The 18,189-nt window shown below is 44.5% G+C and overlaps 1 protein-coding gene across 4 annotated transcripts in view; it reads right to left on the bottom strand.

Moving 5' to 3' along the window:
* Positions 1-16,529, bottom strand: part of XYLT1 (xylosyltransferase 1) — a 159,800-nt gene extending 143,271 nt beyond the window's left edge. For 2 of the 4 annotated variants that reach the window (XM_056503404.1, XM_056503407.1), the window contains exon 1: positions 16,111-16,513. In XM_056503404.1, coding sequence (XP_056359379.1) covers positions 16,111-16,332 — 222 coding nt within the window. In that variant the 5' untranslated portion in view covers positions 16,333-16,513. Of the gene's footprint in view, positions 1-16,110 lie in introns of all 4 variants that reach the window. The other 2 variants (XM_056503406.1, XM_056503405.1) reach the window with 2 other exon arrangements.
* Between the last annotated feature and the right edge of the window lie 1,660 nt (positions 16,530-18,189).

Genomic DNA, 18,189 nt, shown 5'->3' with positions numbered 1-18,189 from the left:
CAAACTCCAGTAAATACTTTGCTGTAGAACAGCTCTGCAAAGATGGGTGCAAACAGAGTAAGAGAGCTCTGAAGAAAAACTGGCAATGTAAAGGTAAAGCCCACAAAGCACAATTTCAGGAGGTAATAATAAAGCTCTAAGAGTCTTGCCATCAAATCCAAGAGGTTTGAATAGAAAACAAGCAGCCTAATTCTGATGTCAGCTCCACAAAAATCTAAGGACCAATTACTTTTGTTAAAATAGCAAAATATTCATTTGGAAAAGGCAGTTTCCTGACCCATTTAAATGCAGAGAGGAAGAAAAGAAAAATCTGAAAATCTGGAAGTGTGTGGAAAGCTGCAGCTAAACATTTCTTTTGTACCAAACTGCAGTTTCCTGAAGTCACACAGATATTTGTGCACAAGAGCTGCCTTCAAACCAGAAGCACATTCTCCTCTCTGGGTTTGTTTGCTTTGCCTTTACATGTCACACAAAAGCCCCTCAATAACCCCACTGGGAGTGGGGCCCTCTCTGTGCTCAACACAGAGTAAAATAACCTGCCTGCTTCAAAGAAAACCTACAAGATCCAAAGGGACAAAAGACTCAGTCCAGAAAAAAAATTAGGCACAGAGGCCACCAAAGGCCACAAAAAAAGGTCAGCAAGAATGAAACTTCTGAGTTCTGTCCCCTGTATGCAGAATTACCCCTGCAGAGTCAGGGGGCTCCTGTAACACCCTCTGAAGTCAGGAGGAGAAGCAGGACAGTGAGGGAAGCTGCAGAACAAAAATCATCCCCACAGGCTCTGCCTCACAAGGCTGGAGTGGAGAGTTCACTTCTCTAAGGAACCAAGACAAAGATCACTCTGTATTTAATTCAACTGAGGGGAAGTTACTGCAGAGGTGCTGAACAACTTCTCTGAGACCTGAACTGCAACTTGGAACATTAATTTGCAATTCTTGCTAGAACTCAAAAATTCAAGGTATATTAAATTATCAATGCTTTAGTAATCAAAAAATAATTCAGGCCATGAACTAATTTGAAATTATACAACTAGAGACTCTTCACATAGTATTAATGTATCTGTCTTTGGATGCTTTATCATGAATAGTGATTGGTTCATTATATATTCTTACCCTAAGATACATTTTAAATATGGTTTAAAATTCTAAAGACAGCATTACCAATTGAAATGTGGCAGCAAGAACTGGTTTAAATAGAGCAAAAATAATGAATACAGTGATAGTTTCTGAAAAACTACCATATGACAAAGAAAAACTAACATGGTCAGCACCTCACTTGCTATATCACCTTGTATTTCTCCAAGTTTACTACAGGGCTTAATCTGGAACATAAAACATTATGCTTTCCTAACTGCAAACATGTTTTACTTTCTGAGAGAAGGCTCAGAGGTCACACATCAATTACATTTTGCTGTCCTTTCAATTTTTTCAAGCTAGGAAGATGCCAACAGGAAAGACAGGAGTTCCTTTGTGCATCAGCTCCTGGAGGGTTTGAAGGGGCAGCACCTCCATCCAAGGCCCTTCTGTAGGTTGTTACCTCAGCTGAGGTTACAAAGCCTGGCAGGAATCACTCAAGCAGGAGATGCTCCAACCACTCCTGACCAGCAGGACACTCAATCCTTTCTTCATGGTGACATCTCCTCTCTGCTACTGGGAAGCAACTCCTACATGCAGGGAAAACACTTCTGCAGATCTCTTAAAAGCAGAGGAAGAAAAGCAAGCCAAGAAAGGAGGATCAGCTATTTATTTGAGATTTTTAACACAGCTTTTAAAACAAAGCTCTCATCTTGGTGATACAAAGAAGCACTACCAGTCTTATCCCAGGTTTTGGAACCTCAGAGGAAATCCTCAACAAATGCATTGTAACAATAAAAATGGGTAATTTATTTTGAATATTTATTTATAATCTTTCAGGCAATGCCAAATCATGGCACTACTCATCCCTTTCTGACAACTTTCTCTGGCAGCATCCTGTCAGCAGCTCCAGAATGGAATTGCTCATTACTACCCTGCAGACTCAATTCCTCACCTCTTTATCATCTCTTCTGCTGATAACTTCTAGCACAGCAGCAAGAGCTCCTTTTCCTTTGCAGAAACTGAACTGCTTAAGCTCCAAACTTCTGATGACACTGGGGGGAAAATGCAGAAATTGGCAAAAGATGGGCAGGATCCCACCACAACCTCTACAACCAAGGAGACTGCAAATAAATACAAGGTATTTGTATTTCACTTTTATGCTGTTAGAAAGGTCACCAGATTATCAACATTTGTTTTAGATAAAGACAGACTACTTCCCTTTCCAAATCTTTACTTTATTGTGCTTTCACTTCCAGCTGTAAAAGAAAAATTTGTGCCAATTATGTACTTTGTCATGGAGTCAACATAAAACTTAGTTGACAATTTTTGTTATAAACACCAAAGAGAAAAGTTTAAAAAAGGAAAAAAATAAAGCAGCAGGAAGACACCACTTCTCAACTAACAGAGTAGGAAAATTTAAAGTTCCTTTAAAAAAACCTGAAGGCTTTACACAGCTTTAACCTAAAATCAAATGTGACAAGAGCTTTTGGATGTGCTGAAAGAGACTAATGGCAACAATTTTGTTAAGAATAAAAAGCTGGTTTGTCACAACAGCACAACTCTGTGCACAGCCTGTATCTCCAAACACCTGAGGTGTGCATGAATACAAATTTCATCTTGTTATTTGCTGAAGTTCTTTTTCTGCAAGATTCTCTCTCCACAGATTTAGACTCCTCATCTTCCTCTATGCAACAAAACAATGTTCACTGGGGATCTAAAGCTGCTTCATGCAGCATCAAAGTCCTACATCAATCTTTTCCTACAGCAGCTGGGATGGGCTGACACCCACTGCCTTTCAGGGAGAGCACTCACCTTTGATCTCTGGCTCCACAGATCAAGAAACCTTCTCCACCACACAGATCTGCATATATATGCACATAAACACATCTATGCAATACATGCATATAGGTACATATACATATTTAAGTAAGGGGGGATGATTTGTCAACAAATGGGGCACAGGGGAGTATTTATCCTAAGTGCATTTGTTTATACCATATTTGAGCCAAGTGCATTTCACAAGCAGGGACAAAAATCCATAAACACTTTGCACTGGTGCATCTGCCACGGTGCAAATGCCACAGCACAGCACTCTGCAGTGGCCCAGCTTAGGGCAGAGCTGCACTGCCTCCCTGCTGGTGGGAGCCAAAACTGAACTTCATTTCCAGTAAGAAATGTTAAAGGAAACATCAACCTGAGCTTAGAGAACTAAATGCCAACTTGGTGAAAAGCTCCAGGTGACTTTGACTGCAGTCAGTCACTACCAATCACTACTAAATATTTCAGGTCTTACAGCTGTGCCAGGACTTCATCACTCAAAGGACAAATGCTGGAGCAAACAAGCCTTAAGACTTGCAACTAGGTCTGTTCAGAAGATACCCTTATTTATGCTGATAGGTGCAAACCAAATGACTTCATAAATATCTGTGTTAAATCCTCAAAAATAAAATGCACAGAATTGAAGCAGCATAAGCTGCTTCTGCTGCTGGCAAGGGGGCACTGAGCTGAGGAAATGTCACCTTTCCCTGACTTCCTCCAGGCTGAGCACAGGTTTTGGGCCACAGATGTGTGCAGCTCACAGAAAATGATCCCGATTACTGATGTAGCAGAAAGAAGATAAAATGAGTTCCATTCACCAACTGCTCCCAAACAGAACCAGCTGCTGCAAAGTGAGCCAGGCACAACCCCAGCCTGCAGCACTGGTAACAGAGCCCAGCCATCAGTGTCCAGCCTGGAGCACCCATCCCACCAAGCCAGGTCTGGCAGCCAGCTGCAGCAGGAGCTCTCTTCTCCTGGGGCAGGAAAGGAGCCTCACAACCCACCTGGCACCTCCAGGGCTGCCAGCTGTTCTGGTAACCAACAGCTCCAGCTGTGGCTCAAACTCAAGAACTGAAACAGAGAGAAGAGCTCACCTGTTTCTGGGAATCCTGCACAGGGGGTGCCACGCACAGCACTCACACTCAGAAGGACAACAGGGACTTTTTGCACTGGCACTGGAATAGCAGCAAATGCCATCTCCTTAGTCACAGCAATCCCCAACAGATATTGCAGCAAATAAACCATCTCAAGCTTTTCTTCAAATGTACCTTCTCTTCTGCACTCCTCAGTGAGTCACTCACCGAGTTATGAATGCCCTTTAAACCTTCAAACTCCTTTGGGTGACTGTTCTACCCAGCATAGCCACCATCACTAAAACCCCAAACAACAAACAGACATGGATGTGTGGCAAACACCCTCCTCAGGCAGCTTGTCCCTGTGTCTGCTGTCTGTCTGTCAGGCCGTGGGGCACAGTCTGGTCCCTGCCCAGTGACTCAGTGCTCCTGTTTGACTGGGAGGCAGAGACAGGCAGCCTGTGTTCTCCTCCAGGAGAGGCCACACAAGCAGCACTCTGTAAAGGGAGTTGAACCCACATCCAGCTGCAGTCACACAGAGCACCTTTCTTCTTTCTTTCTTTCTTCTAGACCCTGAGGCTTTGTTTTATTTTTCATCAAAGTGAGGTTCATACAATCACAGCATCATTTAGGTTGGAAATGACAGTAAGATCATTGAGCCCAACTGTTCAAAACACCATAAACCAGCCATTGAACTGACACACTGTACAGGCACATCTGAATACAAGTCACCAACATAAATATTTCCATAAACAAACCTCAACATAAATGGTTGCAGTTTAATCTCACAGTGGCAGATGCCTGGGCTGATCATCACTCATGGGTAATTTGGATATTTCTTTAGGTGGGGATCAATACATTTAAATTAAATTCTAACACAGGTAATCCACCTGAATACAAAGCAGGCATTTTAACCCCATTCAGAAATGCCACCCACTCCCTTCAGATCTGGCCCAAGGAAGTCCACCAGTCACACACTGAAGCACAGGACCTCTAAAAAGCTGACTGAGATCATCAGAGCTAAAGCATAATGCAGCAGGGAGGGATTCAACACACCTGCCATCAACACATCATTTCCATAAGGCAAAACTCAGGGCACAGTCTTCCTGCAGGAGCATCCTTAGTAATTCAGCATGGGATTAATTATTAACATTCCACAACTTTCACTGAGACCAAACAAGGCCAGCAGAATATGAAGAACCCTTAAAAAAAGAAATCCTGATTTTTAAGTTTTTGCACTCATAAAACACTATGAAGAGCAATTGTTAAATAATTCCACCACTGCCAAGAGAAATATGCAAGAACTCAAGCTGCAACTGCCCAGCACCACCAATCTCACCTATCACAGGTAACTCCATTCAGAACACAGAACAGAAAAGAACATTATATATTAGTTTTATAGAACCAGTATTTATAAAAACCCACTAAAAGAAGTATTGCTTCAAATGCATATTTTTTTTCTAGTATCCTGGAACACTTTAGGACAACAGAAGAACCTTTCAATGAAAATACAAAGGCTGCATTAAAAACCCACCCTAACACAATCATATTCACAAGACTGTTCTTCACTGATTTTACATCCACATCTGCTCTGAAGAGCCACAGGTTATTCTTGGTGTGATATTTTACTTGAGCTCTCACCCATCTGCATCTTCATCCTACAGCAAACAACTGAGAACACTAAAAAAGGTGAGATTTAGGTGACAAAGGTCCAGTCCTGTATAAAAATCTCTCACATATCATGCTTACACCAAAGGTGGAACCAACCCTAAACAAGAAGATTTTCTGAAGGAATCTGCTACTAAAAGAGCAGGAACTTGATGAAATGATGACTTCCCACATCCTAGACTTGTTTAAACTGCATGCTGAAAAGCAAAAGATTTCTAAGCAACATTCAGTCTCCAAAATTCTAGCCTGAACAACTCTTGCTTATATTTGACCACAAATATTTGGCCACTATGGAATACAGGTATGCATGCATGCCTCTGTTTGCATGAGAGCTGCAAAACTGAGTCTTGAGCACATTTTTCATTTTACTCCATAAACAGGAAGGGGAGAAACACAGAAACCACCAAACCACCAACTCTCTGCTGAAGAGATGATTTGAACACCTGTGGTATCTCTGTGTTGCTATGAAACTACCATCCTAACCTTAGCAACAGATTTAAACCTTTGAGGATACATTTTGCTCTCTGTGGGCCACATAAAACAGGCAAATGCTGCAGAAGGGTTTATTTTAAGCCAACAGGAAACAGTATTTCAAACTGGACAAGGAAATTAAGAAAAATAGCAATTTACCAATGATAACAAGGAAATTAATCCACACCAATTTATTCAAGAGTGAAACAGTATTTCATAATGGAGTTACTATTTCCCAAGTGTGGAATACAGACCTGAAGTACTTTCCCCACCAGTTACCTTAACCCAGTTCCTGACCAGCACAGTCCCAGCAGAGCCACCACAGTCCCTGCCAGAGCTCCCAGTGACTCCCAGCTGGAGCCACTGAGCAGCCCCAGGAACAGGAGGCAATTGTTCAAGGACGAGCAGGAAGTGAGTACACAAGGCTGTGTGAGAACTCAGAATAACACACAAACATTTACAAGCAAACAAAACACACAGCACCTCCTTCATTGCCTACCCAAGGCTTGAAAGCACTGAGGGTGGCAGAATTTGGAGCAAAGCCTGGCTGGCTCTGGTAACTAAACTGGAAACACACCCCAGAGGCTGAAAGCAGCAGAGTGTGAGATTCAAGGGTTTCCTTTCACTTACCCCTTCCAGGTGCCACCACCCCACAAACAGCATCAGGAGCACAGTGCATGACTGCTGAACACCCTCTGCAAAATTACACTGACACTTCAAAAGCAACAAAATGTTCCTGTAGTTGCTGAGCTGTCCCCATTGTCCAAAAATAGAGACCTTGAAGAAGCATTTGATGTGCAAGACCCCTTTTTTCCTTCCACAGTTATTCATTCATAAGCCCTCAATAGGAGAATTTCTGCAAATTTACATCATGCAGCTAGACAGTGAAAATCCCCTGAAGAACCAGAACTACAGAATAACCTACTGGTAACATTCTGGGAGAAGAGTCTGACAGGGTTGTGATGGTACTAAAGTGCACAAACCCCAAACCACTTTAAGTAACCATATCCTCATCTGTGTGCACAGAGCTGGAGGAGCAGGACCCAGATGGCTCCACAAGAATATTCCATAAACCTCCTCCCCCTGTCCTCTATTCAGCTAGCAGCTCAGTCAGAGCCAACCACAGCTATAATTATTGTCATAATTATTATTTTAATAAGGATCAATGACTTATCAAAATATTGCTGAAGACTTGCACGTCTTTTGTTGTAAGGCTGCCAAAAAGGCAGCTCACTGCTGAGGTACTGCTCCATGTACTCTGCTAGCAGGCAGCACCTCCAAGTTTCTATTTCTGCCACTGAGTGACTAAACTCAATTCCAGTGAATGCCAAAACATAAGCAATTTGAGGCACAGGAGCTGTGCAAAGTATTATTATTCTCATAGTGCATACACACTAACAGCTTTGTTTACTACATCCACTCCTCTTCTTGTTTCCTTGGTTTTACACACTCTGGGCCAAGTTGTTGAACTTAGATGCCATAAGGTAGCCACCTGAATTCTTATTTACATATTTAAGCAGCTGTCAGGCACCCACAGCAAGTTTTAAGGGCACAAGCAAGCTGTAAACACCTAAGTGAATCTAGTTAGGTGCCTAGATTTATCCCCAACTGGCCAAATGTGGATCTCTGCAGACAAGTTGCTGGTTTTTGTGAGAGTATTTTTTTCCTACGAGGCAGGATTAGCTTGATAACAGATTATTTTTTATTTACATGTCTGTCCAAGATGACTCCAGTGCAGATCTCTGGTAATGCTCCATTTCTACAGAGCAGTCCAGTTTACATTTTCATAATTAGCAGATGGCCAATGATTTAGTTACAGCTCCAGGTACAGTGCCAGACTGAGGAAAAGGTTCCTGAAATAAGTAATGACACTGGCAACCTGGCCAGTTGTCATCCCCTGAGGTCACACAGGGCTCTGCTTGCCTCTGTGCCATGCAGTGGTGCAATTCTAAAGAACAAAAACTTCCCTTGGAAATGCCATTTTTCAGGTTTGTTGTGCCTCTCCAAGTGAGGGTCAACAGGCTGGATGCAGTTTCAGAGAGATTGCTTCACTTGAATCAATACAGCCACGACCTCAAACCCTTTTTCTTTGGAAGAAGGCATTTTAACTGAACCGTGTGTGCTCCTGAATCAGAAAGAATGCAATTATAAAGAACAAAGATAACCAGAAACAGGTTGAGCTTTAAGAACAAAATGAGAGATGTTTCAGAAATTCAGACAGCATGAATTCCAAACCTGATCACGACAGAAAGTCAGTGAATGGCATCAACCTGAAGAAAAATACTCAGATTTCACCAGTATAACAGAACCAAAAAGTACATCTGAAGGGCAGGCAAAGGCTGCAGCATGAAGCAGAAATGAGTGTCCATGACTCATTCAACCAAATCCAAGTTAAACTGAAGTTTGCAGTGTCATTCAGCTTTGTAGAATTGTTTTAAATAAGCATCCCACTTACTCTCTAATAATAGAACAGCAACAGAACAGTAGCTTGAAAACAAAATATATGTGGGAGGCATTCACGATCTGACCTCAGAGTCAACCACACACCAGTGTGAAATCTTTTTCAGCTAACTTTTTTAATTAGCTGGTATTCATTTATTGGCTTAATTTCATCATTAAAAAAAAAAAAAAAAAAAAAAAAAAAAAGAAAGAAAAAAGAAAAGCAGCAAATTATAGACGTGTTATAAATAGTTTGTCCCTTGGAGAAATTCTCTAATCATCTCTAAAAATAAGAAGTCAGATGATTTCATTGTCCTGTACTGACCCTTTCAGTTACACATGTATATATGTTTAGGTAATGCTACATGTTGCTCATTTCTATTTCCACACAGTTATAAGAGCCTGCTTGTGCATACTCAGACTCAGGAAAGCTTTCACTCCTGTATTTGCTGTAAAGTTTGGGAATTGCACTGTAGGAAGCACAGATCCACAAGGCATCAAAACCATTCTGTGCTTCCAAGTGAAACCTGGAAATGTCCTTTAGTTGCCCAAAAGCAGCTGGGCAGCCAGTTTATAATACTAGCCTCTTTCTTGATCCATCCACACTAATCAACCCTTGAACTCATGCCACCCCTAGGCTGTATAGTGCCACTCAGAGAAATTCTGAGGGGTGAGTGGGAACCACAGGGTTTGTGGAGTCCTGTGCTGAACATGGTAATACTGCAAAGTTCCTTTGTGACTCTGGTTAACTGCTGGCAGCTCTAACTTGCTATTCAGCCTGTAAACTCCTCAAGACACAGAACCTCTCCTCACATGTGCCTGTGAAGCTTCTAGTACCCAGATGGTGCCACACAAATGAATAATAATTATATTTTCATGTACACCATTATTGTGCATAATTTAAATTACTTTCACTGATCCAAGAGGAAATAATTTTCTCATTTTGAAATGAAAAGAGAGAGTAAAAATAATGATTACTTGTTTGATGCTATCATTATAACAATAATTACATTAGTGGTCCAGAATCCCCAGCTGGTCTGTGCTGACTTTAGTGGAGTTACACCAGTGCATGACAAGCTGCTGGTCCTTGCTGAAGATCTCAGCTGCTTCACAAGAACAGATTACCTCAAACCCACACCACTCCCATGAAGGTTAATTAAGCACATTGGCAGAATGAGGAAGACAAACACCATCTGGAGAAATGGATTCCTGCATGCATGGCAGGTAGCTGAGCATCACTGCCCCAGCCCCTGGCTGGCACAGGGCTGGCACTGCAGTGAGCTGAGCTGCCTTCTGGAGACACTCAGCTGCTCGTGAGAAGGCCTCAGAGCCCACAAGTCTGTGAGATTCAGCCCAGGCTCAGGCAGCCAGAGGAAACAGCTGTGATCAGCAGTACCAAGTGTGGAAGGGAAGAATAAAGGTGGGACCGGCCAGGGCTTGGTTCCTCTGGAGGAAAGAGATAAAAACCACAATTATCAGACCAAAGAGGACTAGTCTGGAGTACCAATAACTGACAAACCCCAAACTACCTGTCACCCTCAGCTCTGTGGCCCTAAACACTTCTCTAAAGATGCCAAGAGGTTACTGATGAGAGTAGGAAACCATGACTTCAACTTTCCCTTGCTCCACAGAGCTGCCTCCCACTCAACATGTGCTTTGTGGAACATCAAAGGCCTACCATTACTTAAAACAAAATAAAAATGAAGGACTGAGGTTCCAAGTCTAAAAATCAGACTCAAACACTTGAAACTGCTAGTCCTCAAACTCAGTCATACACACCAGAACCCCTGTGCCCTCTGAGCATCCACACAGGGATGCTGCTGCCTCTGCCCAAATCAGACATCCCATCAGCCCACACCAAAAGAAAAATACAGGACACTGTATCCCAATTAAAGAGTCACAGTGAAGTGCCAGATCTAATTTTAACACTATAAAGAAAACACAGGAAGCATTTGATTAAAATTAATCCTTGAGGTTATATAATTTGACTGTTGCTACAAATTAAGATCACCACATGCTTTCATTGTACTCCTGGCCCTTCAGCAAGCACCAATAAGACACCATATCATGGACTTCCATGGAAGGAAGGAAAAAATATTTTGAAAAACGTTTCTGAATAGAGCCAAAACATGTGGCAGGTAATGAGGGCCTTTTACACCAAAAGTACCCATTCTGCAATAGCTGACAGGAAGTAAATGAGATTTGTACATCCCCTGAACAACAGCTGGTCTACTCTTGCTAAAAAATTAAACTGCTTCTATTTCAAAGGGAACATCTGCAAAATCCCATCACGCTAAGGAATAAAAACCAACACAACAAAAAATACACTGGTGGTTGGAAAAGGCTTCAGATCCATTTCATGTAACACATTCCCACGTTCCTGCAGAGAAGATGCTTAACAAGGTAACTGCTGCAGGAGACCAGCAGTCTCATCTGGTCCTAATGCTCCCCTTAAATGATGCATGCATTAGTTCTGCTGCAAAGGTTTGTTTGTTTTATTAACCTGTGCCTTGTTAAGTGCTAAGACTTTGGAAAAATGATTCTGCACCTTCCAGCTGCAGATGTATTGTCTCCCCCCTCTGCCATTGCTAAATGATGAATTGTCTCCATCCTCCTTCTGGATTGTTATTAAAGCCATATTGCAGCATGATTAAGCTCCTGATAATAATTACAACTGCACTTAACAGTCAAGTCAGTACTATGGACCCATTTTCTGAGAAATACATCATTTTTGGCCACATAATAGCTCGATGCTATTAATTTTATTCACAACACAGGATACCTTAACTAAGCTGTTACACTGAGCCTGGTGTACTAAAGTGAGACTCAAGTTTCCAGAGATTGATTCATTCTGGGCTGAAGTTTACCATACAAATGATCAGCTCACATTAAGCTTCTTTGCACTTTTCATGTCTGGAAATTTTTTCTGAAAAACATTTCATTTCATGTGTTCAGATTAAATTACTGAGGCCACAGGTCTACATTAATGACAGAGAGGAATATATTTAAATAGATACCATTTGATTGTGTCTACATATATGGAGCCTATACATTCACTGATTTAAGCAAAAAGAACAAATCAGTGGTGAAACAGTTCCTTTTTTCTTGAGAACTCCTTTGTTTTCTGGAGCTTACCAGCTTATTTTACACCACCAATGCAAAGCTGTGCTTTAATGCTTCTGCTGCTGCACTGAGAGCTGTGCTCCATCCAGAAACTCACTTCTGCTGTACCTCCCACACGGATGCTTTTTAAGAGGGCTGGTCCAGGCTGTGTGTTTGTTTTTGGCAAAACAGTGCTGGGAATCCACCTGCACAATCTAAACATTCCAGGGGCACAGACACTTCAAAAGAAAACCCTCATTTCCAAACCAAAGAATCACAAGCTTTTCTATGATACACAAGGTGAATTCTGCACTGGTCTTAGCTTGGGGAAGCATTTGGAAAAGGCTGGGGAAAATAATTCATGAATGAACCTTAGAGAAAGTGGAGTAAAGCCTACTGAGTTTTCTTTCCTCTATGATTCCCATGGTGTTTCCCAGCATTAGTTGTTGCTGCTTTGCTTTTAGTTACAACTGATGGCAGTTTTTAAAGCCCTTAGCATGGAGCAGAGCAGCCCCTGGATGTGGTTCCTAGCTTCAGTAACCAACAGGGATTATGGAGTTTAGGCACACAGTGTAATTACTTTTTCTCCTTGCACCTTTAACCTGGTGGAGCTCAGCATGCATCCCCAGGAGGTGACAAGGAAGAAAAAAGCAGGAAAAAACAGGTTTGAGCACATTCAGCTGATCAGCCTATGGAGGGCCCAGCCTCGCTCTCCACATTGCCAGGAAAACAAAAAACACATTTCCCACTACAGCTGTGAAATTAAGGAGAGGCATTGGTGATCCCAGAACTGTCCTCCCCAGCTTAACTTTTGCTTAGAATTAAAGCTGCTCACTGACCCCAAACACGCTTCCTTTTCATTCTACAGTTCTCCACATTTTGAGCCATCGATATGTTTGGTGCCTTTGACAGCTTTATGCTGAAAGAAGCACATCACAAAACACACAGAACTCCAGGCTGAAGAAATGCTTTGATCCCTCAGCAGCAGGCAAGGGCAGTATTTCACTGAGCTGACACTAAGAGCGCACTGGCATTTCTGCCTCATGGCAAGAGGCAGCAGTGAAAAGCCAAGGCTACCAAGGCACAAAGGAGCAGCACCAGCCACAGACAGTGCCCCAAGGCAGGGGCAGCACAAGTGCACCCCTGAGATGCACAACAGCCTGTCAGTGCAGCACCACAGCAGCAGATGCTCTGCTGGCACATCCCTCCCATCCCCAGCATTCCCAAAGCACGGATTTGCATCCCATTTTCTCCCCTTCCACCATCCCTAGCAGGCTGCATGAAGGAAACCCAAGACTGAGCAGCATGTATTTTCAAAACAAGCTGTTGCACACTTCTCAAAGATAAAGACTCTTCTATAAAAATCAACCCATTCTCAGAAGGGGGCTTAATTCTTCTGTGCTTTTACACTTGAGTTATGCTGCATGAATAGAGCTTGTGCAAAGGGTGCAGCTGCCAGAATGGTTGCAAGTACACACTGAAATCACTGCTAAAGATACAGTTGATACCTCTTTAGAAGTATCTATAAGCTGGTTTAATTAAACATGGAACAACTGCAGGAAACTGCTTATGACTAATGAAAGCTCCAGATGTAGCTGGTCAGGGGATACAGCACAGTAAGTGTTCTCAGTTGCAAAATTGCTCAATTCAAATTTGTTTCTTCCTGCCAAATTGGCAATTCCCATTCACTTACATACAGGTAGCAAACCTTTTACTACAGTACAATGTTATTTTATCTACCAAATGATAGTGCTTATTATCTGACAGCATTTAATAAAAATCTAAATATCTTTTAAATACCTGGTTCAAAGGATTATGTTTCTTTTCCCACAGACACAAATTACCAAATCTTCACACTACTTATGCCTAATTCTGTAAAGTAAAATAGGCACCCCCCATTTCAGTCTTTTACACAGAACTGAGACAAATTAAAAACAAGATAAACAAATAAAAGCACTGTAGCCTCATCTGGCAACTTTCAGACATAAGTTTAAAAAGCACTATCTTCTGCCAAGTGTCCAAAATCTGGTTTGCATAACTATTTAGTATAAAGACTCATTTAAGGGTAGTTAGCAGGGCAAGTGAAAAAAAGTACAAAAACCACAATTGAGTAATACATCACAGACTAACATTTAGCAGTCGTTCAAAAACCTACTCCTCAAGATGTATTAAAACTCACCACTGCACTCACAGACCAAAGACACTATTTTTGGTCAAAATGCAAGACTGAGAAACCTTTGAAAAGTCCTTGAGGGCCCCTCAGATGCGCTTAACCCAAGACATGTGGATATAATGGAACCACTGTATTCACACCATCAGCTGCTCCAACTGCAGCAGGACAATTTGACATACACAAACTATGGGAAACCAGGACTGGGAGGGATACTAACTTTGCTTGGATATTACATAAATTGCATTGTAATGCACAAACTAAGCAATAGGAAAAAAATCTTCCTTTATATAGATGACATACAATTGCATTTCACAGATTTGCCTCGTGAACCGAGTCTAAAATCAATTGGTATCTTTACCTACCAATTTAAACGGGTGGCAAGTTTTTAAGGCAGAAGAATGCACAAAGCAAATTTCTCTATCGCTTTTCCACCAAGCACACATTGCAGTCGATAGACGGATACTTAAGTGTGAGGTTTTCTATTCTGACAAAGTAATTTTAAGGACGGCGGCCACTTCCCAGGCTAAGCAAAGCCACAAGTACCATAAAGTCATCGTGAAGCAGCCTTGCCAAATCACCTCTTGACACAGTCGTTAAGAGCACTGCCACTTGCTCTGAGCACTGCTGCCTTTTCTTTTAACATCAATGTCACACATCGTGGCACAGCCCAGTGTGACCTGCACCAGTCATTTAGATAACGAGGGGAAAATAGGTGCACTCGGAATGGGTTTTAAAACGTGTTTCCTATTCAGAACCCCAGTGCTCCATCTTTAGGTCTTTGATCAAAACTGTATGCAAAAGGCGTGATTCATAACTGCCAGCATCAAAATACTCCTATTCAGTGTCTGCATGTGGCCAGCGTGGAAACAATGAGCTCCCGACCCCAAACCCTCGTTCCAGAACTCCGGGTGCAAACTGGACGCTGTGCCAGGACATTTGTAGGACGACTGCTAAAAGTCCGTGTTCCAGCATAGCCCAGAACCCACAGAAGAGGATCATTTCCTAGAAAGTCTGGGGAGCTGGGAAGCAGGGCTGGAGCTCCAGGTGCAGCCTGCCCAGGTACCAGCATCCACCAACCTGGGTAACCCAGAGTGCAGAGACCAGGGAGGGAAAAGGCTGGAGAAGACAGAGATGAAAGCATAAAAGATTTGAAGGACAAGAAAAGAGGCAGAAGGCAAGGTGCTGGAGGAAAAACAGTGGAGCCAAAATAGCTACATTTATGATCACAGCAAATAACAAGATAAGCTTATGTGTAGAACCGAATTCAGTAAACTGGAGTTTTAATTTTCACATCCTGCAGAGCAGGATCTGCACACAGTGGATGGGTACGTACAAGTTGTCCCAAACGTTAGTGATGGGACTCGGCTCTTTGCAGCCTCTCCGGGCCAAACCACTTGTAATTATCCTTGCAAATTTCAAGAAGTCACCACTGAGCCCCAGGTTCTTGTCTTCTCTCTCAAGGGTGTAAACAAAAATACAGAAACTGACAAAACTGAGCATTCACTTTCAGAGGCATCGCTTACTTAATGCGAGTCTACTGCTAAAAGGATAAAATGAAAACCAAAGGAAGCTTCTCTTGAGCTGGAGAATACTAGTACTGGTGCTACATAGCTGAGGTTTGCAAGAACACTGTTAATTTGCTTTTTCACATGCCTAATAGAAAATCCAAAAATAGAAAATTCAAAAATAGAAAACGCAACTGGCACTAGAGCCAGATTTGCAACCCCTTGTGGTTTCAGGCCCGAGCCGTTTGAATGAAAACCGGGGAGTTTGCAATAGAATGAGGTAAGAGACAAGGTCCTCATCCTGTGTGGGCACAGTTTCAGTGTCCCTGAGCTGTCAGCGGTTAATAAACCGATTGCATTACATTTCACTGCCCATCACCTCCTGGGCCTGTCAGAGCTGTGCAATAAAGAACAGCGCCTCTTTTCTGGGTGGAAAAAGCAAAGTAGCGCTAAAACAAACCCCGAGGACGGAGCGGGGCAGGCGGCTCTCCCACGAAGTTCGGGGATGCTGCGATGCCCGCGGGAATGGGACGAGGGAGGTCCTGTCTCGGGGAAGGGAGAGGATCCCACGGGGGCGTTTTCTGGCTCTGCACCGCGGCCCCCCGAGCGCTCCCGCCGGAGCGGGGCAGGACGGGGACAGGATCCGGGCAGGAGCGGGGCAGGAGCGGCTCCGGAGCGGCCCCGCACCGCGGCACCTGCGGGAGGAGCCCGGGCGGGCTGCAGGGAACACGAGCCCCGGCGCCGCCAGCCGCGAGCGAGACCCGCCGCGCCCGCTCCCCGCCTACCAGCGCCTTGCCGTGCGGGGCGCCGGCTCCGCGCCGCTGCGGCTGCCCCCGCTGCTCCCCGCCGCGCTCTCGCTTCTCGCGGCCGCCGCGCTGCTCCTCGCCGGCGTCGAGGGAGGTGAAATTCCAGACGAGGAGGGTCTGCAGGAGCAGCACGGTGAGCGCCGCCACCAGCGCCGAGCGGGAGCGCCGCGCCAGCCGCCGGGCGCACGGAGCCGCCACCATCTTCGTGCTGCTGCCGCCGCCGCGCTGCCCAGAGCCGCCGCATCCGCCGCGGCAGCGAGTTTTCAGCCGGGCAGAGCCAGACGTCAGCAGGAGGAGGGCGGAGGTGGGGAAGGAGGGAGGGGGAAGGAGGAGGTGTGGGGATGGGGGAAGCCGGCGGGGAGCCCTGGCGGCGCGGCAGCCCGCGGCCGGGCCAGCCCGGGGCCAGGGGTGGGGTTGGCGGAGGAAGAGGAAGGAGGAGGAGGATGGGCTGGGGGCGGAGGAGGAGCGGTCGGTGGTGGGGGCTGCGTGAGGGGAAGGGGCCGGGCGGGGCGGAGGGAGGGGGCGGCCGGCGCGGGAGGCTGCTGCCATCTTCTGAGGGAGCGCGGCCTGACGGGCCGGGCCGCGACCCCCGAGGACCGATCACCGGCAGAAACGGCCCCAATTCCCCAGTGATGCTCTTGCTGCCTTTGTTTTTATTTTGGGTTTTTTTTTTTCCTGAAGGAAAAGGGTCCCTGGCAGCGTTTGGCGCCAGCGGATGGAGGGTGAGAGCGAGGTGCGGCGTCCCGGTGAGGCTGGAGGGACCCGGCGCGGGGCGATGGAGATGGAGGCACAGCGGCTCCAGAACTGAGCGCAACGAGTTCACTCGCCTTGCCCTCCCGTACTGATATTGGCTTTCTAATCTCAGAGATCTCATTATCTGATGGTAGCACAGAAGTAGGGAGGTTTTTGTAATCTGCCTGCCAAGTGCCTCTTTTTCTAAGCCTAATTCCACTATCCTAAACAAATCCCAAGGTAAAAAGTATTATCTCCGGGTAAGAATGACAGCCAGGTAGGATTTGCACAGACCGCAGGGATTTTGTTTCCATTGGAAGTGCTTCAGTTCCTGATCTGAAGAAAATGAAACAAGCAGTAAGATTCACAAGCATCCTTTATTAGGAGAATTTTCCCAATGATCCAGTGAGACCACAAATGAAGTTTCACAGCAGGTATCCTTCATTGCAGCGTTTCACAAGCATTTGGAGTATGTGTCAGTTTCCAAGAGTGCCACACGCTGAGTGTTGCTGGCTGCAAGGTGTCTCTAGAACAGAGAGGTCAAAGTACATCATTATATATCCAGGACAGGCAGCCCAGAAAGGCTCCTCTCAGTGTGACAGCAGAGCATGGTCTGCCTGACCTTCCATTCATGCAGTGGAACATATCCCATTTCTGGGGTGATGGCAGAGAGCCCGTGATAACAAATTTCAGGCCCCCACACCAGTTGCACATGCATCAGATTTGCTGGTCCCACAGTACAGTGAAGTCAGTGAGCTGTTGGAACAAAGGAATGAAAAAGACTCAGAGTGTTCCTCAATATTCTGACAGATTCTGCACTGCTCAGGAAGATGATGGATTTTTCTTATTTCAAACTACCAAATAATTGGGCATTATAAACACACTCAAGCAAATTTGCTGACAAATACAAGATAAAAGTGTCTTCCATTTGGGATTTTCTCTTCCAAAGGAAGCTGTGGTCCTAGTAAGTGGTTGCTCCCTGCAGCCTTCCCTTGGGCTTGTAGATGGCAGGAGGTGCCAGAAAAGAAACAGACTCTGAACAGGCCAAATGACCAAGAGCTCTCAAGAGCCTCAGGACCTGATTGCAATCCTGCATACCTCACTGGGAATGGGAGACTCATTCCCATGCTACCCTAAATGGCTAAAAGCCCTAACAGCAGCATCCAAGGCAGGCAGTTCTTCAGCACTGCTTCCTATCAAAGGAGCACAGCAGCAATTGTGATGAACTTGTGATCCATGGTTCTTAAAATTTCCTCCAGAAAAATTTCCTCCAGATTTTATGGGCTAATTTTTATGCTGGAAAATGTCTCTGGGTGTTCCTAATCT

Source organism: Oenanthe melanoleuca, chromosome 14, assembly GCF_029582105.1.
Source record: "Oenanthe melanoleuca isolate GR-GAL-2019-014 chromosome 14, OMel1.0, whole genome shotgun sequence".
Taxonomy (NCBI): domain Eukaryota; kingdom Metazoa; phylum Chordata; class Aves; order Passeriformes; family Muscicapidae; genus Oenanthe; species Oenanthe melanoleuca.
This window is presented reverse-complemented; position numbering and strand designations above follow the sequence as displayed.